Genomic DNA, 26828 nt, shown 5'->3' on the forward strand with positions numbered 1-26828 from the left:
TAGAGAACATGAAACATAGTATGTAGTATCTGAGCTATAACAGCCTCGAACAAACTGCATGTGCGTTCCTGTAACCCTCCAAATCTCCCATCAACCTTTGCTTTTCTTCAGCAGTGCCATGGTAACAGCCAGGTGTCACATTTCAGTTTACCTGAAGAGGCATGGTAGTAGCCATATCACCCGTCTGATCCTCAGGTGTACTGTGTGTGTCCTTTCTTATAAGAATATGAGCCTCATACTGTATGTAAATATGTACTAATATCAACTGATGATGTGTGAACTCCACCAGTGTAAAGACAGTGCTGAGTTGTCTATATAAAATGTTATAATTCATGATAGTATGATGTAGCATAACTGTGACACATTTGCAAAGGGTGGTATTTCAGGCTGTTATAATAAGAAGTGAACCTAAGTATGTTAGGAAGCATCTGACCTGTTGAAGTGTCCTTGAGCAACACACACTCTCCTCTCCCGCTGCAAGTGAGTGTGTGTGAACAGAGGATCTCTCCACATGAATTCATAAAGTGTCACATTTTAGTTATTGCTATATTTCAAACAGATGCATCATTTGAGTTTTTATGTCCTGCCATCATGATAAATGTTACAGAACGGCACAGCAGCATGGCTCTGTCTCCTGTCTGTGTGTTGACACTTTTATGAACACAGTCATAATCTCAACAACAGTACAAAATGTAAACTTATCACGTAAGACACAGACCACTATAGCTAAGTGCTCCACTTTAAGAGTTTATGTGAATTTTTTGTCTGCATACAAAACAGAAAAATATGTAACTTAACAAAGGCTACAAGCAGAAATTCTATGTATTTGTTCCTCTGGCTGTGACCTTCCAATATGTGAAGACTGTTACAAATACTATCTGATTAGTAATGATTAATTATCTTAATTGCCTCATTAGCTAAATCAGTCATTTCATAATGAGAGACTGTAGGACATTCTCTTTTATTTCAACAATGACATTGAAGCTATATATATATATAAGCTTTTACGTTTTATTCATATGACAAGTCTAAATCCACATGTAATGACCAATATGGATCCGCTGCCAATATTACTGCAGTATATTCATGTGTTCATGGTTTGTCTTTGACTCCAGCAGCCCTGCTGACATTGCTGGAGGTCATGTATAAGTGGAAATATCTACAACCCTTAAGTGTTTAACTGAATGCCTTGTTTTTAGCCTGTTAGATCAGAATTTTAATTTTCAGTTACATTTACACTACTAGTCAAAAGTTTTAGAGCACCCACATTTTTCCATTTTTTAATAAAATTTAAGCAGTTCAACTCCAGTGAATAACCCTAAATGTTACAAAGGTAAGCAGTAAACTGTCAGAGATCAAACAAAACAAACATTTAGATTACCAAAAACCAAAAACTTCATGAACAATATTTGTTTTCCATTGTAGAAAGAATGTGTGTTCGACTGTTATATCTGCAGAAACTTAGATTAAGTTTAGTTAAACAAAAAGATTCCATGAATTCTTTTCTTAAACTCCACTTGTTTGTACATTGAGACATTTTGTAAATTTCAATAAAAACTATAAAAATAGAGGTGTTTTAAAACTTTTGACCAGTAGTGTGTTTATTCAAAAGTAATGGATGACATCTGACCTTTGACCTTTGACAAAACTCAGGTAACAAATGAACATTTTATGATAGATGTTCCTTTCAAGAGCCCTCTCTCTCTCTCTCACTTACCAAAGAGTTTTTCACCTTGTATGGGCTTCGACTGTCTCTGAGAATAGCATGACCTCATTGTCCAAACCTGGTGTTCCTTGCAGTATGCTCTATGACCACATGATGGCGCTAAGCAGCTGCTGCATGTTGTGTTGTTGCAGGCAGTGTCCAGTACAATCAAGTCAACAGCATCAGAGAGGGAAATATCTTTTATTTGTCAGCTGCAGTGCTCCTCTAGGTACTGTTGCGCTACTGTCATGCTAACGCTGTAAACAGCCGCACATGCATGCATGTTTAAAAATACACACATGCAGCCGACACCAACTTAACACTCGTCTTTCCTATCAAAGACATCGAGCTGATGGCCCTGATGTGCAAAACTTTCTCCACGTTGTCCTCAAGTGACCTCTAACTGTACACGTACAGTTGTCCGTCTGCTGTGGGGGAGTGATTGGGAATGACAGGCAAGAGGTAGAGCAGCAGCTTCAGTAACATTTTGTCAGGGTGTTCATGGAAGCGCCGCAGGAAGGCATAAAACTTTTAAATGTGCGAGCAGCTCGTGTGGAATCCTGGGATGAATTGAGGGGGTTGGATCAAGACCAGTTCCAAACATTTCTTCTTTGCCCTGAAAGTTGATGAATTAAACATGATTCTCCATGTTGTGCTGGACAATGGACAATGTTTTATTTCAGTCTCATCATAAATTTCTCAGACTCCTGATCCAGTGAGGGAGCGTTTTCTCCAGAAGCAACAATCTCCTTTCTGAAAAGTTGCAAAGTACGTAAGAAATTTAAGTTTATTTTATTGACTTTTTAATAGATAAATCATTTTTAGGATGAGAGAAAAACAGTTTATCGGGACAAAAACACACTTTTGTGGATTCAGGAAATCATGAAAATTATTGACAACATTGTCTTAACAAGTCAGGTTCATTGAAGGCTACAAGATGAAGCCCTGTTGGGTCATTTGAATGCAACACAAGGACGAAACCTGGATGAAAACTACATTTTCTGCACAATCATACAAAAACAAGTGATTATTCAGTACTTTCTCTGAATCTAGTCTCCAGCTCTGGACATTACAGCTCTGCATAAGAAGGGCCTCAACATTAACTAACAGCTCATTTGATTTATTTTTACAGATGAGGTCTCCTCTGTCTAATACCCTAATCAGCATTCATACCTTGCCGTGATGATTCGGGACAATGCTTTTTTATTGAGGAAGTGATCTCACCCTTGAGTGCCAGAATCAGCCTTTTTTACAGCCCATCTCCTCGGGGCCTCATCCATCACCAAAGTGCCTGGGCGACACGGCCGCTAGACACATACTAACTCATTTAAGGAGAGGGACATACGGGGATATATCACTCAAGATCACTAACTCACTTACTGACGGCTGATGTGCTGAAAAATCTCCGGCTTGCTCCAAATCCCTGGTGTGTGATTCGTGAGTGTTAACCACACGTAAATACGGAGATTATTTAGCTTCTGCTGACAGATAAGGAGGGATAAAGGACAAATGGATTCACTTCAATTTTGCTTTGTCTTTCTATCTCTCCATCCATCTTTATGCCTTATGGTCTGTTTTTCTGGCTCCCCTCTTTTTCTCTCCTCTCCTAACTCCTAGAACAAATTCACAATACAGTAAAATGATATTCATTTGACTGAAATTGACATATTTACATAACGTTGTCCACTCAGATAACACTAAAAATGGAAGATACCCAAATGTAATATAGAATTTCTTTCTCATTGCGCATATAAATAACATCACATGCTTCATGTTACAGAGCCAGTCGTGTCTGATTGCCACTGAAAGCTGTGTCCCTCCGGTTAATACTTCCTTTATCGACTGTAAACTCAATCAAAAACCATGTAATCCCAACAGAATATGTGCTTGTGCAATCACCAGTCTAATAAAGGCAGAGCATTGCTCATCACAGACATGGGTTCAAATTACATTTTCAAAAGGAATGGCGTAAAACATGGTGTTGTGATTGATCAAACTGTAAGAAATATTGGCAACACTATTTTAACCACCTTCTGTTTCGCATTTATAAGAAATGTACTGTGTAAACAATTAGTAAATGGATTTTAAACACAATATAATGTGACTGTAAGTTGATATAAGGTCACATTTTATGTATTTTATTTTAGCATATATGTATTTTTCAAAATCTCCAAGTGTATAAAGAGATAATAGATGATGTACGATATAATATATAAGTATTTATGTATCATATTCATTGACAAAGTACTAATTATAGTTCTATTTTAATGATTATTTATCTATAAATACAACTTCATGCTCCATAACAACAGAGAAAACTCCAAGGCAACAAAATGCTGCTGAAAGCCTCAGTAAGAAATCTCGTAAGTAGACATTGAATTAATAATGTTTTGTCAAACTATTATTTATGAACCTTCAGGCTCAACATGTCTTCTTATCAAACTATTATTACCTGTCGCCAAAAACTATAAATATATGAGGAGGAGGAGGAGTCTGTTTCTCAGGATCACTGTATGATGAAAGGATGAGTCGGCTGCTTCGGCCTCCGTCAGCCTCAACAAGCATCAGATGACCAGCGCTCCCCGGAGCCACTGTTAGACTTCATTACAGTACGGCTGTTAATTATAAATCTCCATCCAACTGGGCTCTGATGGCCTAAATGTGCCTAACTTGGAAACAACATTCCATTGTCAGACAGTACGGAATAGACTTCACCCACTTACCAGCTCTTAATGAATTTGTTTCAGAGTGTTATTCTCTTCATTGAGAAAGACGACACTGAGATGATATGAGCTTTGCATTGAGGGGATCATCTTTATTGCCCAAAGAATCCACCTGAGAATGAAATAGCACGGCACAGCTCTTCCAAACAAAGCTTATCTGCATCTTTAAACATCTCCGTTGGCATAAGACATGACGTATATACATCAAAACATACATTTAAACCGTCATATTGCTGCCACATCTCATCATTTTGTCACAAAAATATGCACACATTAGTGTCACAGTACCTTGCGATATTTAAGGAGTAAAATAAGGAGCAAGACTTTTTATTTATTGTACTGAGATTCCTTCCCGAGTTTAAATCCCTTCATTTAATGTGTGCGACAAATTTCAGATATAACTATTCTTCACACAAAACACACTAACAGATTAACAAAGGGCCATCACCAGTATCCCCAAACGTTATGGCTAAAAGGAAAAAAGTAGTGCACAAATTTCATCCTACACATAGACTTCTACCATAGAAAGGACATCAAGCGCCTCCCTACTCCAGATTATACAGTATGGCAGCCATTTTACATAGTTAAAGTTATATCTATGGGTCTACATAACTCTACGACATTATGATCTTCAAGTACGTACTCCACTTATAATCAGGTTGTCTTGAATTTCATGATATGGTATAGGTATCAGTGCTGTAAGTGTAGCAGAGAAGCTAGTAAAAAATTATCTTACAATTTAAAAATCTTCTTAAAAATTATTATCCACTGTAATTGCTTGAATCTACTCTTCATTAATGCCACATTAGTAAATAAAAAAAAACAGCAAAACAACAGAAATAAATATCACTTTGTTGTCATACAGTTGTATCATGTTAAGTATTCTTTCCCTGAAATTTTCTGCTAAAATAAGGAGGCCGGTTATTGTTTCATGAGATTATCTCTTCCCTTATATATATATATGTATGAATGTTTCCCATGTAGTGAATAGATAGATAGATTTTTTTTTTTTGCGATACACAACAGAGCAGGGATGCAGGTTTATGTGAATGTCTTACAGGCCACATTATATTATTGTGGACATTTGCTGGTATTTTTAAAAGTATGAGTCTTTACTCTTTGGCAAGACTTACCTCTTAGGACACATTTACTGTACCTTCTCTATACAAAAAGGATAAATAAAACCATAGAAGGCTCTCTAAATGCACTAGAATGCATATTAACAGGCTTAGAGATGGGTGTAATAATCCACGAGGATCTTCAAGTATCAGGTGGTCGTTTGACAAAAGAAGCTCTACTTTTGGCATGTAATTGTAAGTATCTCTAGAAGGCGATCCTTCTGCTTTTACGCTGTCTGGTCATCCGTCTTCAACGTTTGAAGCGGGCCAACGCACTTATTTCAGTGTCACAAACATCTTTGTCGCCGGACACTAAATGCATTTCATTCACTTCCATTCAAACTTTCATTGGAAGGAGGACAGGTGTGGCTCTAAACATGTTCCAACTGCTTGCCTATAGAATATACTTTCCCGGCGTTTGCAAAGTCAAAACTTTATTGTCAAATGCAAGCTGAAATGGACAAATACATGGTGTCAAACCCCACCGTTACCCGTTATCCTTCACTTCCTCTCATCCTAACCGCTGCGCCTACGGTTTAGGACGACTCTAATGGCTGTCTGTGTTCAGTTCAGGCTTTAGCCTCCAGCAGTTCGAGGAACAGTTTGTGCATAGGCACGCGGCCGTCCTGTTTGATGCTGCAGAAGTGCTGGACAGCACGAGCAGCCGTCTGACGGAGGAGAGGAAGGGTCATGATCAGTTTACCAGCTCGCCGAGGGTCCTCTGGGTGGTGTTTGACTTCGTAGTCCTGTAAGGCCCCGTGAAGGACATCCTGGAGTCTCTGAACTGCCTCTGAGTCTTCAATTTGCATGGAGTCTATTAAAAAAGAGATAATTGAGGGATTAAAAATTAAATCATTTAAGTGGACAAAACCTGAAGATAAATAGAAATTAAAAAATGTGCAGATACAGAGCCAAAGAGTCTCTGTAACTCTGTACCTGAGTTAGCGAGAGCGATAGCTTTGAGGACCACAAACTCCTCCTTCTCCAGCCCCATGGCCTTGTACTTCTTCACCAGCTGCAGGATGGCGTTGTTGAGGTCGAGCAGCCCTGCCAGCTTTGACTGCTCTTCATCCATGATGTAGTCCTCGGCGTACACCAGCTTGTCCTCCAACGCCAGTGAGCGGAACACCACTCGCAGGATCAAAATCTCCATCCAGCCGCTCTGCAGGAGACTCATCTGGTCGGCCAGTGAGAGTGAGGGGAAGCCTGGAAACACAGGAGGATAAAAATGGACTAGTTACAGACACTGCGGCTAGTACTTTTTTTGAGTTTAAAATTATGCTGCCTGAGGAAGAGTTCCAAGCTGAAACACACTGCAATCCAGAGTGGCAGCTTGTTCAAGCCTTTTTTCTGTTCTCCATTAAGTGCCTCTATTTGTGCACATACTGAGCATATTGAATTCTCACACTTCTCAGCATTCAGTGGCTCACTTTCTTCTTTGTGTTTTTGCTGACCCATTTGCCAAGCCTCCTTCTACAGCTTGCTTGTTTGTTTTTGTGTGTGTGTGCTTGCGTGTGTGTATTATTTTAAATAGAATGCCCTCATAGCCTGAGAGATGATGTTGTTTTTCTCTTTAAAGCTGCTATAATTAAAGTCCCCCTCCACTCCAAAATGTGTTTTGCTTCTTATTACTTCAGTTGGATGTTTGAGTTTCACTGTGCAGAATGATGTATGTGCAGAGTTAGACGGTTGAAAGCTGTTTCACATTCATCTGCTGAAGGAGGAAAGTGCTCAACTTAAATCTGAGTATAAGGCGTGTACCTACGAGCATGATTCGTGACATCACAACTAGTTTGGAGCCAATCGTGGTCCAGTATACAATCCTACACAAGTGTGATGTGGAAACTTGAAGTCTCCAGTGCACAAACACTGAGAATAGACTCTACAGTGAAGTAGGAGCGACATAACTCTGCAGTTATTGTGATTAATTTATATTGTTGTAGCCATATTGCTCCCTGAACCTGCTACTTCTGTTACAATTAGTGACTTCCTACAGTTCCCAGCATGCTTCACAACATGCCTGATATTAGTAGACTCAGCACGGAGAAAGCATTAGCATTTGATATACTAGCAGCAAAAATTGTTTTTGTTGTCCTGTAAAAATGAGCCATGTCCCTTATTTCAAACAGTTTTATGATTGAATTCAGGTCTAATGGTCAATTATATCTGTTCACTGTTGATCCATAAGGCAATTCGGTTTACAGTGCTTCGCTAGCTTGTTGTGCTATATATCACAACCTCTTGACTTTGTACTACATTGTTAATTTCTCAAAGAACTTCAGCACAAAGTCAAGTGGTTGCGATATTGTTACACGCAACTACTCTCCAGAGACTGAAAAGGTTATCGTTGTTATTAATCTTTGGAGCCGTTTCTACACAAACTACCGTGACTGTAATCTTCATGGTGAGGGAACATATGTCACCCAGCACAACAGTGTGGCTCAATGACGTGTTTTTAATAGTTTTTGGATGACAACGGAGGAATACAGAGGAATACGATATATCAGGATTTCACTCACACACAATACTTATAAGTAGGATTGTTGGTTTGTCTCTGCACATGACATTTGTCGACAATAAGAAAAATATAGAAAATTGCCTTTAATGAAACGGGCTATATGTGCCTTTAATATCTTCAATAGTGCCGTTTTCTTGCAGCAGAATGATTCACTCATAAGCAGGTCACACTGCAAAGGGCATAACAAAGGACAGAGGGAGTGAATAGGTGGTGAATTTAATTACACTCTGTGGGACACACCCACTTTGATTGAGAATTACACCCCGCAGGAGCATGATTAAACCCGCTCACGTCTCCTGCATAAACCTGCATACACACACTCACACACACGTTTACTGTAATTAAAGAGATGATTTTACAGAGCGAGGGGAGGAGGGGGAGGTGTTTGTATTTTTGACACCATCAGTGATTGTTATCTGGATCCACTGCTCTTTACAATCTGTGGGGACGTCAGTGGCGCCCATTTCCCCACTATCGCTCCCTGATTGATTGGAAATGCTGTCTGTGTACAATTTCATTGGCCGATAGGGATCAGTATTCTGGCACTGGACCATCGATCAGGGATAGAGACCTGTGGGAGTGTGTGATGAAATCTCAGGCAATATATTGATAGATTTTAAGGACAAGTGAAACCTTCAATAAAGAGAAAAGAGTTAGTTGTAAAGGGACAAATGTTTTTTTCCAAATCAAAGGGCACTGAGGGCATTAAGGAGTGTTGACATAAAGGGAGAATTGTCTTGGCAGAGTTAGGTGTATCATATCAACAGTAACAGTCACACCATAGTCGTTCACACACACACACACATTCGCACGAACGCGCACACACACACACACACACACACACACACACACACACACACACACACACACACACATTTGATAGCCAACTTGCAGTAGACTCAAAAAAGGGCCAAAAGCAAAGAGGGCAGTTGGTCTTTAGCCAGCTCATCTGCCAGTCTGGCCCCTCAGACTTCAGACCACATCACTGTCAATCTGCCTGATAAGAGCAGACACAGAGAAGGGGGGAGTAGCCAGGACAGTAGCCCCATGACACTCACCTCCCCCTGGGCAAAGAACTCAGATGGCCCGGGCCACTTTGCCCAGGACCCTGGTTCTCCCAGCGATGAGGGCCGTGTGGCCTGCCACTCATCCAGAGCAGATGTGACATGGCCATTACGCTGCTAGGAACGAGCAGTCTTTTTTATATATCCTTTTTCTATTTGTATGTGTCTTTTTTCTTTGTTTTTTGGTTAGGGGATTTTTTTGTATCCCAGTGGCCAAGCTGTCTTGGTGTCTTTTACCTCCTCGACCTTGAATGATGCTATTGTCCCTTCCTTTCATTTTGTCTTCTGTCATTTCATCTTAAGTCATTCTCATTTTTTTCCCATTACTGTCTTTTCTTCCCCTCATTTATCTGTCTGTTTTCTCCTTTTCTGTCTCTGCCTCTGTATTTCTCTTTCAGTTTTTATATAGTAAAACAGAAGTTTTGTGCTCGGTTATGTTAGCCCAAATCTACTCAGCCTTTACTCTCACTAGAAGTTGAAAATGTTTTCAGTGATACATGTAACCACAAACTTACAATTTATATTTATCATAGATTAATGTAATCATATATTTTATTAAATAATGAAGCATTCAGTCTTCAGAATGTAACAAGTAAATAAAATGCTCATCAGATGTAGGCTGTCTGAGCAGAAAATAACCTTACATACTCTGACAAGCAATGCAACCAAAAATTAATGATGACAAAAAGAGACAAAGAAGATTAAGAGTCTACAGCCATGCTAGCGGCTCTGTAAGGCTGGATTTAGGCATAACGTGGAGCTAAAGGCTAACGGTAGCATGCTAACATGCTCACAATAACATGCTAACACACTGATGTTTTAGCAAGTAATGTTTCCCAAGTTTAGCGTGTTTTAGTTCAGCGTGTCAGCTTAAATTCTTTCCATACATTTAAGCTGCCTGTTCATTCACTTCAACTTGTCTGATGTGAGTGCACCTTTTGTTACATTTTATCTTATTATTTGTGACATTTACAAAAGTTTGAGTAGAATTAGCTTGACAGCTGAAATGAAAATGAAAACATGGCTTTCTGGCTCTCACAGCCAAACCCTCCACTGGCAAAGGGCTACAAATACACTCATCAGTTGGAGTCCATCTGTCTCGTGCGTTGACAGCGAAGAGCCGACAACGGGAGAAAGAGACAGACAGTAACAGCCCCGGGGGGAGGTAATGTTCTTCTTCCTTTTCTAACAGAACAATGGAAATGCTGATGAGGGACACCAAACACCAACACACACTCAAATGGTTGCTTCATGTCCACTTTGTAGGAAGAAATGCAGGGACAAATATAGTAGAGAGATACAAGCACACACACACACACACACACACACCTGCTTTGTTTGTATTGTAAGCATTTCAGAGACAAGACATCAACAAAAAACCCAGGTGTTCCCTGGTGATGTTTTGGGTGTGGATAACCACGGCTGATAAAGCAGGCAGGGCTTCAGTTAGAGGAAAAAAAGATGATAAGAAGACGAGACAGAAAAGAAATCGAGAGGGATCTTGGTCTTAAAAATAGTAGTTTGACAAGTCGTAGAGAAAGATGACTGCTGGAGCCTGTATCTACAGAGAAACTAATCATTATTTTCATTATCGATTATTGAGTCTTTTTTTAATTAACCCCTATAACCATTTAAAATCTGATTTCCCCATTATATTTTCGCGTAAACCTGCAGAACTTTCATCTCTCCCTTCTGGCAGTGAGAATAATTACACAAACACTGTCGACATCATAAACGCAGACCCCTGATGCTTTTTACTTGAGCCGGTCCCTGCCCTGGTGACGCCACGTGGTTGGGGCGCACTGAAGACAGTCCGCCCTGTCCCACAGTCACAAACCAATCATTGCTGGTTGATGTAAAACGCATCACTACCTGCGTGCCAGTGTACTCTGGTGTACTGCGATGGCGGTGATAGGCTTAATCAGCTTTGTGTGAACTCATTTGGCAAGGGCCTGAATGTAACTGATGTTCATTTATACGTAAAAGTCCCCGGTCCTGCTTTAAGTAGGGTGTTGACAAGGTTAAAAAACGCATCGTACTCTACGATTTATGACAGTATCACATATACTGTCTTCATATTTTTCATGGCTGCATCATTTCATCAGATGGAAATATTAGCTGTGTGTCGTATGAATCATTTTATTTCTCTAAAGGTCAGCCATATTTGGTCTGTTTGGAAACTTTTGCATCTGTGCTAGAATTTAAAATAAAGTTCTGTGGATTTGAGCAGCATGAGTTGGTAATCACTGCTTTTAATATATGAAATGTCTAAAAATGAGACAAATGCCCATCACAAGTTCCAAGGTGACATCGTCAGATTGTTTTATCTATAAACCAAAACTTGAATATATTCAATCAATGTTGTAAAACATTGGAGTTGGCATTTTCGCTGAATAGATGACCTTTGATGACCTTAAATGGCCCGAAACAATTTGATGATTAATAAATTATTCAATCGAGAGAGAATTAATCCACAGCAATGTCGAAAATCAATTACTCATTTAAGTAATAATTGTCTGTTTTATATCACTGTAAACTGAATATATTTGGATTGTGAACTGTTGGTTGGATAAAACAAGAGATTAATAGACATCAACTTGCATAATGTGAGATTGTAACAGGCATTTTTCACTATTTTATGGTATTTTATAGACTGAATGATTAATCAAGAAACTATTATTTGATATTGAAAATAATCAGCAGCCATAAATTGTTATCAATTGATTTTCTGTCAGCTGAGCAACTGATTAATGGACGAATCATTTCAGCACTAATCTAATTATATTAGTATTCATTATTTGTTTAATTAATTCAGGCTCCATATATTTTATCTTTCCAAATCTTCATCAGACTGTAGTTTTAGGAGAATTTGTCCATTTCGAGCCCCTCGCACCCAAGTGTGGCCTAAAACACACATCCCAAAGTATAAATTGTGTCATTTGCTTCTGAATACATGTTTAAGCTGACTGTAAATGTCTCAAAATCCCAAAATCAAACCAGACCAGCACTGCGAATCTCTGTAGCCTCGTCTCTAAACACCACACATTATTACAACCGTCAACATACCAGCATACCAAGGTTTTAATCCCACTAAGCTGTCAGAATGTACTTCCCCTCTCCTTTCCACACTCTCATCCAAAAGAAAAAAAAAAAAACACTCTGGACATCCTTTCTGCTGTTGCCGTGTCAGAGTGAGAAGCTCAGCGTGTTCCAAGTGTCAGGAGGATTTCCGTAATTCAGACAGCACAAGGAGACGACTGCAGCTCAGGAAGTGAATTAAAACTTCCAGGTGGCCACTGGTCATCTGGTTGATAAATTAGGAACACACACTGGCCAGCAAAGGGCATAGCACACACACACACACACACACAGACACAGACAGACAGAGGCTGACTGACAGATAACACACAGGCACGCCAACATGCCCTCTCTCTTCTGGGCATCCAGCAAGTGTCTTGGCAACCACGAGTCACAACAATCCCTCCTCTGATCTGATTATGGACTTAATGTGAGCTATTGTGCGTGGTAGACGGTGCGAGTGAACAGGAGACTGACTGACTGACTGACTCTTACCTGGGATGTGTTTGGCCCAGCCGATGTTGACCACCAGCTCTCTGTCAGCCAGGTCACACAGCGTGGTCAGAGCCTTGATGTCGCTCTCGGGTACGGTGGGATCCGGCATGGCGAAGATGCCTTCTGGCTCGGCCACCAGGAGCAAAGACACCACCTTGTTCTCTACTGCACCACCAACAGAGTCTAGAATAAAGTTGGAGAGAGTGTAAGAAAGGAAGTATTATTATATTGTATTATATATGTATTATTATTGCAACCTTTGCTTAATCTGGTTAAGATCAAGATCTCTTTTGGTCAAGAGACCTGAATACATAACATAACATATACATAAATGCAGAGAGAGCAACACAACAAATATAACCAGTCACACAAAAGTATGAAAAGGCTTTAGAAACAATCACAGGCATCTGTAAAAAGACCCAAAGCTGCGAGCTTAAAATCATCAAGTGGGATGAGACGTTCAAGCTGTAAAATCCTTTTTTTATTCAGCACATAAATATGGGGCAAAGTACTAGAAGGCAATCTCCCCAAGTTGAGCATTTCAGTCTGAGCTATCAAAAATGTAATTTATTCAAGCTCACGCACTGAGGAAAATTGAACAAACACAATCAACAAGTGACGTCCATTAATTTCTGAGTGAGCAGAGATACTGGCTAATGTGTAAAGTCACAGCTGAACATTAGCCACCAAACACCAATAATAAATCTCTGCTGACTTGTTTCCCTACCAATGCATACCAATGTAGTTCACTACGCAGTTAGGCTTAATGCTGCTACAGGCAGCTAGTTCCTGTGTTTACTTTCGTTGTCACACACTTATACTAAGAATCTGAGCCTGTCAGTGGCAAAAACAAGTGGACGTACTTTGATGGGCGCAATTGCCCCCAAGGATTACATTGCAGCCTGTTTCGCAGCTGCCGACTGCAGCGCTCTCACTCAATACTGGACCAATTCCAAAAGTTTTTGGCCCCATTAATCATTTAGACCCAAAATAATGGGAAAATAGGGTTGGAAATACCAGAATTACCCTTTAAGTGTTCCTTTATGGGTTGAGGAAATTGCCCTACTTCTAAAGCTAAATAAACCATTCAAAACCCCACAGGATTATCTGATAAATGTACCGCATTATGTAAAAAAACTTTAAAAAGAGTTGTTTTTATACCTCATGAAAAGTTTTGGAGATACATGGTTGCCACAGGACCGTAACATTTTGCTTTGTAAATTAAACAAGACATCCAATACGGCATTTCAAAGCGTCCCACTCCTCACTCCACAAATTACAGCTGGCATTGATTAATGCCAACTCATTAGCAAATACTAGCTATAAAAAGACTAAATGTCACAACAAACAACAACACAGAAAACATGATTTGATTGTTTTGAACTCTCAGACCTCAACAGATAAAATCAGGGCCTCTCATATCTACAATAGAGGAATCAATTAACATATAATGGTTACTTAACAGAATGTACAGTCCTGTTCATAATGCATCATAGTTAATGTAAACTTACATGTTTTCTTCTGGGGCAAGCTGTTCTGTGGGTGCAGATATGGGCTGTTCTCAGCGTCTATTCTCCTCTTGTACTTCTGTCTGCCGCCTCGAACCCGGTCCAGACGCACACCTACAGAAACACAAAAGCATACCATTGATGATGCATTCGGTGTAGCAGTTACATTCTGAACACAAATGCACAGAAATGAACACTAACCTACATTCATACTGGATACACACACATACACAGACAGAAAATATTGCTTATAATGAAATTATAATGTCTAACGCTTATAATATCATTTGATTTTGACGAAAATACTAATTAAATGCTGGATTAAACTATAAAATACATCTACATTGTTCGATTTCAGAGAGTAAACTATGGTGCTTGTAAAAATACTACTTAAATAATATTCAGTTTGGAGATAAATTGTTCATTTGTGTGAATCTTGCATAGATTTTGGAGGCAGTTTAATCCAAAAGTAGCAGAATTCAATCAGTGGTTTGGACTAATTACAGTTTCAAACAGGTAATGAGTTATCAGTAAGAGGCTTCATGCCAGGCGTACTTTCCTGGATCCAGTAAACCATCAGGATGTTGCTCAATTATCTGCCCTCCACTCACACATCTAGATGATCCCAAGGAGACTGAACGGTATATATCTAATGTTGGCACAGCAACACGCATCCTGAAACATGACCCAACTTCTTCAGAGCAGCTGGTGACAACTGCTCCTCTTAACAAGCATTGTGGCACAGTTGTCACCATGGCGATGGGGATTTTAAGAGTGTGCGTGTGTGTGTGTGTGTGTGGGTAAGGTGGCAGTTAGAAGAGAAGAAGCTGGTTGGATTTAAGCTCACGGAGGAGAAACACACATACTGAGTCACAGTCGTCCAGCCAGTGTGAATGTGACTCAGGAAGCCTTTAGTAGTGGTGTTGGATTACCTGTTCTACAGTGTAAATGGCCATAGTGGCTCTGAATAGACCTATAATTGCAGTCGCGTCTGGGAAAGACACTCTGAAGGTATTATTTGCCCACTTGACACCTCACAGTAATACTCCATCCCTTTGCACCAACAGCCTACTGTACATATTCTTACTTATCCAGCTTTTTTATGGAGGACGTCCATGAATATCTACAACAAATCAAATACAAATAAAAATGGGACATGTGAAATGTGTTGTATGGTTGCATCAGTTTACAGGAACGTTTTTGCAAACATTGGTTTGTAAAGCTATTTTGTGTTATTTTATTTTTTACAGAATCATCATTCTGTTGTATTAATTCATGTACTGTGAAGACAGATACGTGGAAGGCTGGATGAAAGGAAAGGGCCGCTGCACAGTTGTTGAGCTGTTGGGAATGTGGCTTGTAACCTTCACTGTAAGCCAACAGGCTCTCTCATAAGACCATTATTAATTATCATGCTCAGATGTTGTAAAACAGAATACTTCCACAAATAAAGATGGGCAATTTTGACTGAAAGATGTTCTGTCTTTCAGTAAATACACTCTCCTACCCACCACCTTAAAGATCTTGTAAATCTATTTTCTATATTTCAGTTTCTTGAACACTCTGAGTGATAAGGTTCTACATTAACACAAACTTTTCTACCAAAGTTAGAGTTTTAGTTCTTTTTCATGAGAGTTTTCCACCTTTGAGATTTTCTCTTGGCCTTTCTGACTAGTTTGAAATGGGCCGGGCTCAGTTAGGAAAAGGTACTTGTCACATACCTTTGTGCATCAAACAGGGTTTAGCAATATTTGAATCAAAGACGGTTTTGGGTTTGTTTGCCATGTTGCCAAGACACTGTCAAAGCTCATCAAACCACAAACACATAGCCATAATAAAGCAGATTAACTGAGTTTTTGAGTGTTAAAGTCTTGATCTTGAGAAATTTTAAGATCTTCCCCTTGAACAAGGGTTTTGACAAAAAATTCATTGAAATACCAACATTATAAATATGTTACTAACCCAAATTTAGTTTAGTTTCCAATAAATATTATTATGACTGTGGAGCTTGAGTTGGCATTGTGTTTGGTCAAGTTATTTCAAAGGTCAAGAAAAACGTTTGACGCAAAAGTGCGATAAGAGGATGAAATGATAACAACTACTGAGCGTGCATGTCAACAGATTAATCTCCATGAGAAGTGAGCAAAGGCCATCCACCGCCGTGATATGGTTGAAAGCCCCGGAAATGGCTAGTAAGTGGACCTTGAGTTGGGATTTTCTCGTCAAAATAAATAGTTTGAATCCCTTATAATTAAACTTATAGGTTCAACTTATAGTGTTCAACCAACTATTGGCCATCTTTTTTTTTTTACATACATTACTCAAGAGCTTGCACTTGAGAAGAAGAGTGGGGTATTAAATAAGAGATTGGTTTGGTAGGTTCAATGCCCCCTGACCCCCAGGTGATATCCCGACAGGCAAATAGCAAGTGTGGATTAACTTGTGCACCTGGCAGTTGCCACTCCGAGGTGTGAGATGAGGGATAGGGGTGCTGCTTATGTGTGTGTTGTCATCAGATTTAACACAAACAGTTGGCAAACACTGGATTAAATCAAACAACTTTAGTGGTTCGATATGCAGGGAAAGCGTGTGCAGTTGTATTTGTGTGTGTTTGGATCTGCCAGAACACACACACACACACACACACACACACACACACATCAGAGCTAAGTGTAACTCTTCACGGTGGAATGTGCTGACAACCAAAAGGCCAAGAATAGCTTTGGTGGATAACAAAACAGACACACACACCTCCTCCCTGTTCTCCTGTACAGCCCATCAGAGTTCGATAGACATTGATCTATTTTTTGCCACTTTCATCACTCAGCCTTCTTCACATGAGGGGATTTACAAGTTCCCAAAATGGCAGGATCAGAAACACGGACATCAAACCGCCGATCCGGCCTGATCCAGGTTACCGTGTTCGGTGGCATCCCTCCCATGTCTCCGTTACTGCTGCCACCACCAGCATGTGTTCACTATAAACAATCCCACGCTCTTCTCAGATGTTGTGACAAATGTACACATAGCTGCCAGCACCATTACTGCGTCAGTTACATTCCCTACCCCTTCTGCCTCTGGAAAATCAGTAGCAAAAAGCACACACAGTCCCTTCGCTCTGTTTGGGTGCTTTTCTGAGAATACAGATTAACATGGCATGATCAGTGGTATGATTAACACACCTGAGAGCCAGCAGGAAGTGGGGATGAGACAGTAACAAGGAGAAAGGTATTGCTGCACCACTGCCCATATTTCTTAGGAACATAAACTGTTAAACCATAAAAATACAGTACACACAACTGCATGCGTCTGATAAACTGCGATTTTAAAATACTGAGCACATTTTGTTAACATACATGTTTTTACTGCCCTTAGAGGCGACAGCAACTGTCGAACTGAGCACTAAACACGGCTTAATCAAATCCTGCCTGGGGTCTATATGTCTTTTAGCTGTGTATTTAATACGGCACTGACTCTCCCCATTAAACCTCACAGCTCCTCTGTCTCAGGCTTTACTGCGGCCTCTCCAGGGAAGAGGGGCATTACGAGACACGATGAAGCGCGTTACGAGGGCGCTTACGACGGGAGTTACGAGGGGCAGTTCGCATTTCATGGAGGTCCAGAAATCCCACAAGGCATCTGGAGGAATTTACGAGGGGGGAGGGAAAGCAAAGGGGGTGGCAAGAGAGGGGGAGTCAGAGGCGGACCGGGATGCTGTTGATGCCCCTACCCTATTAAAAGCAGCTAATTTAGAAAAAGGGCAGACACACACACACTGTCACACAAAAGCACACAGAGGTGTGTGCATAAATGTCAGTGCAGACTGACGTGTTTAAACAAACTCGTATACACAAACTGATACGTGTGTAAAGATGCTATAATTCTCTGTATCTATAACTCACACACACATTTGTGAACATGTACAGCAGCAATAAACAGATGCTGCTGCTGTGTGTAGCCTATAGAAATGAATAGGTGGTTTTAAAGCACAATTCTGGTTTATTATAACTGGGATCTTATTTTTGTAGTTTTGGCTATTATTTCTACTGGTTATAATAACATTGTACTCGTGAAAGTAAGTGCTGAGATGTGGGAACATGGCGGCATCACTAGAACAAAGCCTGACAGGGCAAGAAAGGAGGACTCGGACAATCACAGAAGTTGTAATCAAGTCAACAATTTAGTCTCATCTGTTTTGTTGTGTTGGATGTGACTGTTGTAAATAAATAAATTTGTTTTTATGTATCTTTGTGATACATATTTTACACTGCCATTTTGGGCAAGTCCCCCTTGTAAAAGAGATAATATGTGACTTTCTGGTTAAAAAAAAGATTTTATATATATAAACCAAAAGCGAGTGCACCAGCAATGAAAGTAATCCCTATTGCACAGAAAAACTGTATGTGCACAACTACGATATGAGAATGTCTACAATGGACAGTTTGGGTAATAATTTTACCATTCTCTTTCTTTTCTCTGCCAACCTGGGACCTTGTTTGAAGGGCTGGCTACACCAGGGTTTAAAACAAAGACATGCTGTGGCAAAATCTATTTATTTCAATGGAATTGCCACAATCATGGGGGGATAGGTAACATCTGCATGCATTTTTCACATTGAGTTCAACTTTGGTAAAATTGGATCCACAGATTTGTGCAAAATGGAGGAAGTTGACTAATCTTGTTAGCTGTGTTGTACCATCCACTTTAATTCAACCCTCCTCTGTCTGAGTATTAACTGCTCCACACAAAAGAGGAATGGTTATGACAGATATGAAACAGGTGTTGTACAAATATGTCTTTTGAATTAACCGTGCAAACACATTTTCCCGTTAGCAACCGGTTAGCTAGCTTTTATTTACCGTCTTCAATAACAATTAAATGCCAATTAAATGCTTCATCTTTACATTAAGTATCCCTCAGCCCTTAAATTTTACCCACCACCCACACACACACACACACACACACACACACACAGGTTTTATCTGCCCTCCACTTTTATTATCATCAGCTGGCCCTACACAGCATGCAACAAGTGGTCGGTACAGTAGGAGGTCACTAATGTTTTCCTTTTTGAGTCACTTCTAAATCTGGACAACAATATGTCACCAGACAGGCACACAGTCAGACTGAAGACCTGACCGCTGTCACCGGTGGAATGCGTACATGTCACCGTACTCAGTCTGCAGTTTTGAGTTTATATACTGTAGTATTTCATTGGGAAAATTAACTACATACAATTTGGAATGTAAAAGCTCATCACCAAAATAATATGGTATATTTTTTTATTTGGGTATGAATACACTAAAAGGTATAGAAATAAGGTTCAGGAATCAGAAAAACTTTATTGTCCATCACAAAGCAATGGGTTGGGTTGCTTAGGTCGCTTGTCCCATTAAAATTCCCACTTGTAAAAAAAATTCTCTCAAACATTTAAAAAAATTCTTTTAATTTTTGCAAAGTCTTGTCCCAGAAGCCCCTAGTAACAACTCCCTCCATTATCTCACTAGCTGCTGCAGGGTTGCAAACACACTTACACACACACACTGGCAGATTTCCAGAAGCTATTTTGGAGGGACGGTGGCGAAGCAGAGACTGACACAATTGAATAGTTAGTAGGCCTCTCCTCCCTCTCAAGGACTAGGCTATGCATTGTTCTGCTCTGTGTTTACTACACATACACACACATCACAGCTGGCACACAGGGCTTGAAGTTTAACTGTCAAAAGTTTTAAGTTTCACAACTACAGTACATGCTGTCTCCAGTTTATCGAGTGAGATATTAGGAGAATGTGGTAATCGTAGGGTGTCAGTAATAAAGTGAAGAAATAATCCTGGTATTGTTTCCAAGAATGCACAACAAAAGAAACCCCACTTGGACTGTTGTTAGCCTTCATCTTCTGGATGCTTTTTCTCTGTCTCAGTTGTGTAAAGGACGAGGTTTGAACTCCTGCCAAGTTTACCAACCAATCAATCCCATAAAAAGCAACTCAGTGTGTTTCAAACATTGTTTTGTCCCAGGTCTAAAAGTGAATTTCAGTGTATGGCTCACCCTCTCTCAACATCCCCACAGCCAGACATTTCACAAATCGACAGGCTTGGCAGGACTTCCTCCTTCTCTTGGTGATTTCACATTCATTGGACGCTGGGCAGCTGTACTCAATATTACCTTGAGGAGAACAAGAGAGAAGATAAAAAAACATGTTCTTTTAACTGCTGTGGAGACAATGGAGCAATAATTTAACATTACAGTCTATGACAAAATTCTCATTTAGATATTGTGGTTCACAGCTCTCTCGTTAAAAGGCAAATTTTACTAAAATATGCCAGAGCATTAAAGGGACTTTAAAGGGGTACTACAATGATTTAGTATTGCACTTTCATAAAGTTGGAGGGCTTGTGAGAAACAGAGTATAAAAAGAATGGTCAAAATCGAAGCAATAGAGGCTAAGATATCCTGACTTTTAATCCCTAGTATGGGTCAAGCTCCAAAAACGTTGGATCCTACAATTCCCATAATGCAACAGGCTAGAATATTTTACTAGACCCTTCCTCGCTGGCAAACACTCATGTCTTTCCAACTCCACACCTCCAGTTTGTAACTTTGGCTTTCTGTTATAAATTTGTGGTCTCAAGCTGAAACTGAGATAACCCTGATGACATCACCATGACATCATCAGGGTTATTTTCACAAGCCTTAGAATATTTCCCTTGAGAATCACCATCACCAAGACATAATACAACTGGTTTCACAGGGTGTATAGTATTCAGGGTGTATATAAACTGAAGTTCATCGGTAAAATTAGTGAAGTGTCAGTTTGAATTCTTGAGAACAGAAATTATTGAAAAAATATTCATTTTCACTCACATTAAGTGCAATCATATCCGAGAGCACATGTTCTCAGCACCTAAATGAAAGTAACAGCCATGGCAGCCAAATGCGCATGTTAAGCCTGATGGCATTAAGCCAGTTGCAGGCGCTCTCAGCTGCCACCCTCGATCAGAAACAGGAAGTATCTGATGAGCTAGATATCAGATCTCCCCGTTTGATCTGACAGCCACTTAGGTAGCTTGACCTCTGAACCCACCTACAGTTGCCAACTTCGAGAGGCCTAAACGCAATGCAGCCTGCCAGGTCCTTGACCTGGGACGCAAGCCGACAGAGCACAGGACAATCCCTTTAAAACACGCACACTGCATACCTCTGGCTCCCACTGCTAACGGCTTTCAGGGCTGGAGCGAATGAATACATTCAGTACCATATGTTATCTCAGGCTTTTAAACTCACGCATGTTGACTATATACACGATGCGATATCAGCTGTTTGCAAACAGGTCTTTATTTAAAGGCTTTCTGCAGTTTTAGAGGCAGGAGGCGGAAGCTGTGAGCTAACTGATCGGGGCTTGTTTATACCATAACAAACGCTTAGGGTACAACTGCATCTCACCATGTTGCTTGTAAAACAGGTTTATATGATGCAGGAAAGCATTATCAGCCATGCACAATAAACTCTGTTACTAAGTATAAAACGGAGCATGTTCATGTGCATAAATGTGTGTTTTGTGTGTGTGTGTTTGCCTTTTTCTTACCCTGGATGGTCCTCTTGAAGAAGGCCTTGCAGGCCTCACAGGAGGCGACACCGTAGTGGTACCCTGAGGCCACGTCACCGCACACCAGACACAGCCGCTTGGCCACAGAGCCCAGCATGAATTCACACTTCACTTGTCCCTCTTCCTCCCCAAACCTCCTGGATAGGGATGGAAAGAAAGAATGGTAGAAATGAAGGAGAGAAATATGGAAGATTATGCTCATATATTAAAATGACTCCTTTTTAAGATCAGAAATTGGTGGCAACATAAAATCAGGGACACCATGATGCATACACCAACCTGTTTGTTCCTCCGTTGTTCGCCAATGCTGCTGGGTGCCCATAGAGGCCTGGTGAGTCCAGCCCATTGCTGAGACCATGGCCCTTCGTCAGGAGCCCATAGCTGGAGTTTGTGTCCGAGGAAGAGCTTCCAGGACTGGGCTGTGCCGGGCTGACGTCACCCTGAGAGCTGGGGCTTGGGCTGGAGGGCTCACGCTTTATGGAGGAGGGACAGGTGGGGTCCAAGCCCCTCACTGACATCCTGCCCAGATGTCTGGAGGAAACAGGGCAGAGGGAAAATGAGGAGAAGATTTAATATATATGATTGTGTGTGCACCTTTACATATTCATGATAGTGAGAGATTTCTGACTTCCAGGTCAGCATTATGTTATAATGAGTCACCCTGGTATTGTTATTAATATTAATAAGTGGTAGTTGGCGTTCAGGACTGTGGGCTGTGGTTAGTTTGATTAAGGCAGGCATCATTTACACAGATAGAAACCACTACTATGCATCTATGGGTTCATATATCATCTCGTATAAGCACAGTTGTGTATTTTGATTCCTCTGGTCTCTCTAATTTCTGCAGACTTTTTTTTTCCGTCATCAATCTCCCGATGCTACGACTACATCCACCCTTCTGTCTCCACATCCCTTCATTCATGCATCCATCCATCCCAGTCTATCTAAACCAGCCGTTTGTGATTTCCCACATATGCAAAGCTGCTGTCCATTACACTGCTTTGTTTTCAAAGGAGGAGATTGCTTAAGCAAACCTAGGGAAATGACCAAACCAGAAATCATCCGTATCATCATCACTATCATGTTCAATCCAAATTTGCACATCTTTCTATTTTTTTCTGCCTCTTTTCTTCTTTCTATTGTCTCTTTGTGTTTCTAAGTACTCAACCTGTCAAACACGGCTCAGTTAACAGGTCAGTAACAACAGTTAGCAGCTTTTATTGTTAGGAAATGTTAAAAAATGTGGCAAAAATCAATTCACTGTGACACAAACAAACGTTTTTCAATCCATTAAGGAGAGAAAAAAATATACATTCTTGTGTATTGTATATGGAGAGTCAAATCAGTCTTGTGTTTTTGCATTGTGAAAACCCTTCTATAATAATTTCTTGGAAAGGGCATCTTCTAGTATCCGGTGTGCTCCACTTTTAGATCTGCATGTCAAAGTGTTTATCATTACTCTATTACTGGATCAAGATGTGACCACAACAGTCTCTGTTGAGGAGGAGAAAAAAAAAAGGATCTGAAACCAGCTGAGGTGTACAGCAGGCTCGCGGGCATGTGATCTGCGCTCAAACACGCGTCCAGAAAACACACGCTTGCATCCTGGCGTCAGATGTTTGTGTGCGGATGTAAAAATAAAAATCAGAGACAGGCTTTAGATGTGTGTTCATGTGCTCAGGAACATGTTCAAGCTCCCTGCACACACAATTAGTTCATCCACATTCCCACACACACACACACACACACAGACACACTTACAGACACATTTTAAAGCATGTGTCTTCATAAACACCCCGACACATACTTTCATGCAACTGTGTGTCGCCAGGCCAACTTTAAAAAACCCTCTGCTGTCTCTCTCCACCGCACACTGTAGACACACACACACACACATGCACACACACGGTCCACACACTCATACGCCTCTCCCACTCTAATCTTGGCCCACTGAGGTGGATGTTAAGTCGGTCTGTTTCCTGCCATGTAAATCAGTGTTCTCTCAGCCACAAGTCATTTGGTAGGCAAAGACACTGGCTGCTTTTAACCACCCCCTGAGTAAACCATGGCCACGCGCTACTGACCCCTCTAAAAACCCACAAAGTCAGACACACAGACACACGATAAGAGACTGACTCACAACAAGTAAAGATACCAAGAGAGAGCCAACAAGAGGAGTAGTAGCGGACAACTTTAGCAACATTATTATAGCATCTCAACTGTTTTAAGTAGAGCTAATTATCAAATCTAATTCATTATCTGAGGCCATTTTAACTCCCCCCCAGCCCCCCCTCCAGTTCTTACCTCTCCAATCCACTTTGAAGACTATAAAAACAGTACAGTGAAGAGTGAACAGTTTCCTTTTAAAATGAGTCACTGGTACCCTTATTGGCTATCCATCACAGTCGTCCATATTGCTGTGTCAAGTCTCTGACAGGTACGGAGTGAGATATACTTTGTGCTCTCCCATTATAATGCATCACAGTGAGGAAGAGGAGGAGGAGGAGGGAGGGGGGGGGGCTGTTGGCGTTTTGCTTTCATAATGAAATGGCATTTGAGTGGGGTGATCAGATGTGATGTGATATTCACTCTGACAGATTACTAATCTACAACTCCACATAAAAGCCTATCAAAAGACGGTCGGTGCAGCACGTCCAGCCAATGCAGCAGGGATAAATCAGGGAAAATGTGTGTGTGTGTGTGTCAATGGGTATTCAAAGTTATCATACCTTACCCCCCCCCCCATCCCCTCACTCCCTTTGTGTCCCAGTATCCAAAACAACTCTAATTGCACCTTGGCAACAAAGGCTAAAATGCAGCGTGAAACGACAGAGGAGCAGAAAGACAGAAGAAGAGAGGCGAGAGGAAATTACGAGAGAGGCAGACAGATAGAGGGAGTGTGAAAAAGCCGGGAAGGGAGAGACAGAAAGGGGCAGTCCTGTGGCTCATTAACCTGTGGGTGTTGAAAGACACGAGAGAAGGCAACACTCACTTTCAAATGAGCAGAGTCATAATGCAGACAATGACCCCACCGGATGAAGGAGGAAGGAAGGGAGGGAGGGAGAGGGAAAAAACAGGAGAAAAGAAGACAGAAAATAAGAGGGACAGACTGACAGAGAGGTATAAAAAGCAAAGGAAATGGACAAATCAATAGTCCTTGGGGAAGTGAAATTAAAATGATTCTCCCAATACATGCAATATCACCAAAAATGTTGACCTACACTAACCTTTCAGTGCTAACCCTAAACCTGAGGAGCTGTTATATAGGTCAGTGGGGTCTCAGTAGGGTTTGTTTGGTTTTTTTTACTTATGAGCCAGTAGGAGATGAGCAGGGATCAGTGGCACCCCCAGCCAGCCGTAAGAGCCTTAGTCAGGCTTTGGACGAAGCTGTTAGCTGGGAGATGAGGTTCCTGTGCCTGCAGCGTGGACCCGCAGGCTCTGGAAACATGGATAGCGTGCCACGCAAGGGATCATCCGCGGCCGTCACCGCCTTTTCTCCCATTCTTTATCTGGTTTGTCTGTGTCGCCAGCAATCATCCGACCTGCGCATCATCCGCATGTCTGCTTCTGTCTCTGTTTTCTTGTCTGTCTCACTCACAGTTATCTTTTTCTGCTAATGTAAAAGAAAGTTCATTTCCCGATCCCTAAAATGCTCAATGAGATGCTCTCAGTGAGGCGAGTGATTACACCACAGCTGATAGAAGCATTGCAGTGATGATAATGAACTTTTTTTTTTTTTTTTTTTTTATGATTACAGAGGAGAAAGGCAATCAGAAAGCAGTCTCGGGGTAATTAAACAGCTGCTTTGCATGTCTTTTCACAGGCTTTCATTTTGCTTTGTTCATGTAACTGGGGGAAATGTTCACCAGCCTTGGGTTGACCCAGGCTGCAGGACTAGTTTCCTCCAAACTGGCCTTACCCATTCACCATCACTATCAACAAACAAACAGGTTGAACAATGACTGACTGTAAGCAATGCAAACACACCTCAACACCTGTGGAAATATTTGACCAAACTTCCCCAAAGGAAACATTTTAACACCTCTTCAAATCTCTTTTTATTACACAGCAGTAACTCTATATGCAAGTAGGCCTACAACTAGTAAATAATAACAAAAAATGAGCCTTTAAATTGTAATGACTGGATATGCAAACATTGCAGTGGTCAAATCTTTTCCCTTAAACTACAAATACTTTATTTTTTGTCTTATCCTTTCCTTTCTCCATCCCACCTGAGGACCCCCAAGTCTCACACTCACACAGCTCTTTTATGTGATAAATATTTGTGGAAGTTTACACAGATGTGTTAGGCATGATTACCATCCGTCAGAGGGAAGTGTTGAGAGCAAGTAGAAAAAACACACTGATACAAAAATCTCTGATAAATATGTTGGCAGAGGCAGAAACATTTATGACATAAACGCAGAAATCAAGCATCCTATGAAGATGTTGGTCATTATGACTTCAAATATCACACATAATATCAGCTCCATTCACACCTGTGTGACACTTTGTGCTCTGTACACTCATTTTATAGTGAAGAAGTACTTACTCTGTGTCAGAGTGGTAGGTGAAACACTCTGGGAGGTAGAGGTCGACTAAATCCATGTGCACTCTGCCACCATACTCCGAAGAGGAGAAAAAAAAAATGTCTGTGTCCGGGGACGATTGTTTCTATGTGCCTCACCTTCTCTTTTCTTCTTAATCTTATTTGTTTTTCTTCCTTCGTCTCTACAAATCTGTGACTCTCACTGCACTGTTTCTCTTTATTCTGCCTCCAAACTTGGTCTCCATCTACTGGCCTCTCCTCTGTTGTCTCACACTCTCAGTTCCTCTCATTGTCCCTCGCGTCTGTCTTCTCTGTCACTCACACGTCTCACCGACAGCCACGGGGCCACTGGCTTCCTTTGAAGTCCTGAGTGTTATGACTAGCTGGCTGTGTGACAAGGGTCTCCAAGCAAAAGCCCGGCCCTCATGAATATCCAGCCACATTATTTGAATGGCCTCTCCCC

At 40.8% G+C, this 26828-nt stretch overlaps 1 protein-coding gene across 2 annotated transcripts; it reads right to left on the reverse strand.

The window, feature by feature from the left end:
• Window positions 1–4494: 4494 nt before the first annotated feature.
• Window positions 4495–26752, reverse strand: LOC137169294 (estrogen-related receptor gamma-like). Of its 2 annotated transcripts, none has more exons than XM_067572377.1 (8): window positions 26369–26752; window positions 22096–22335; window positions 21796–21953; window positions 20259–20375; window positions 14213–14323; window positions 12702–12884; window positions 6483–6752; window positions 4495–6360 (listed from the first exon to the last, which is right to left on the reverse strand). In XM_067572377.1, exons 1-8 carry the CDS (start codon window positions 26422–26424, stop codon window positions 6116–6118), a joined length of 1380 nt encoding a protein of 459 aa, XP_067428478.1. In that variant the 5' UTR covers window positions 26425–26752; the 3' UTR covers window positions 4495–6115. The 2 variants fall into 2 exon arrangements, with proteins under 2 accessions (XP_067428478.1, XP_067428477.1); XM_067572376.1 differs by having other exon boundaries at window positions 22096–22347; window positions 26369–26751.
• Between the last annotated feature and the right edge of the window lie 76 nt (window positions 26753–26828).

Source organism: Thunnus thynnus, chromosome 18 (assembly GCF_963924715.1).
Source record: "Thunnus thynnus chromosome 18, fThuThy2.1, whole genome shotgun sequence".
Taxonomy (NCBI): Eukaryota; Metazoa; Chordata; class Actinopteri; order Scombriformes; family Scombridae; genus Thunnus; species Thunnus thynnus.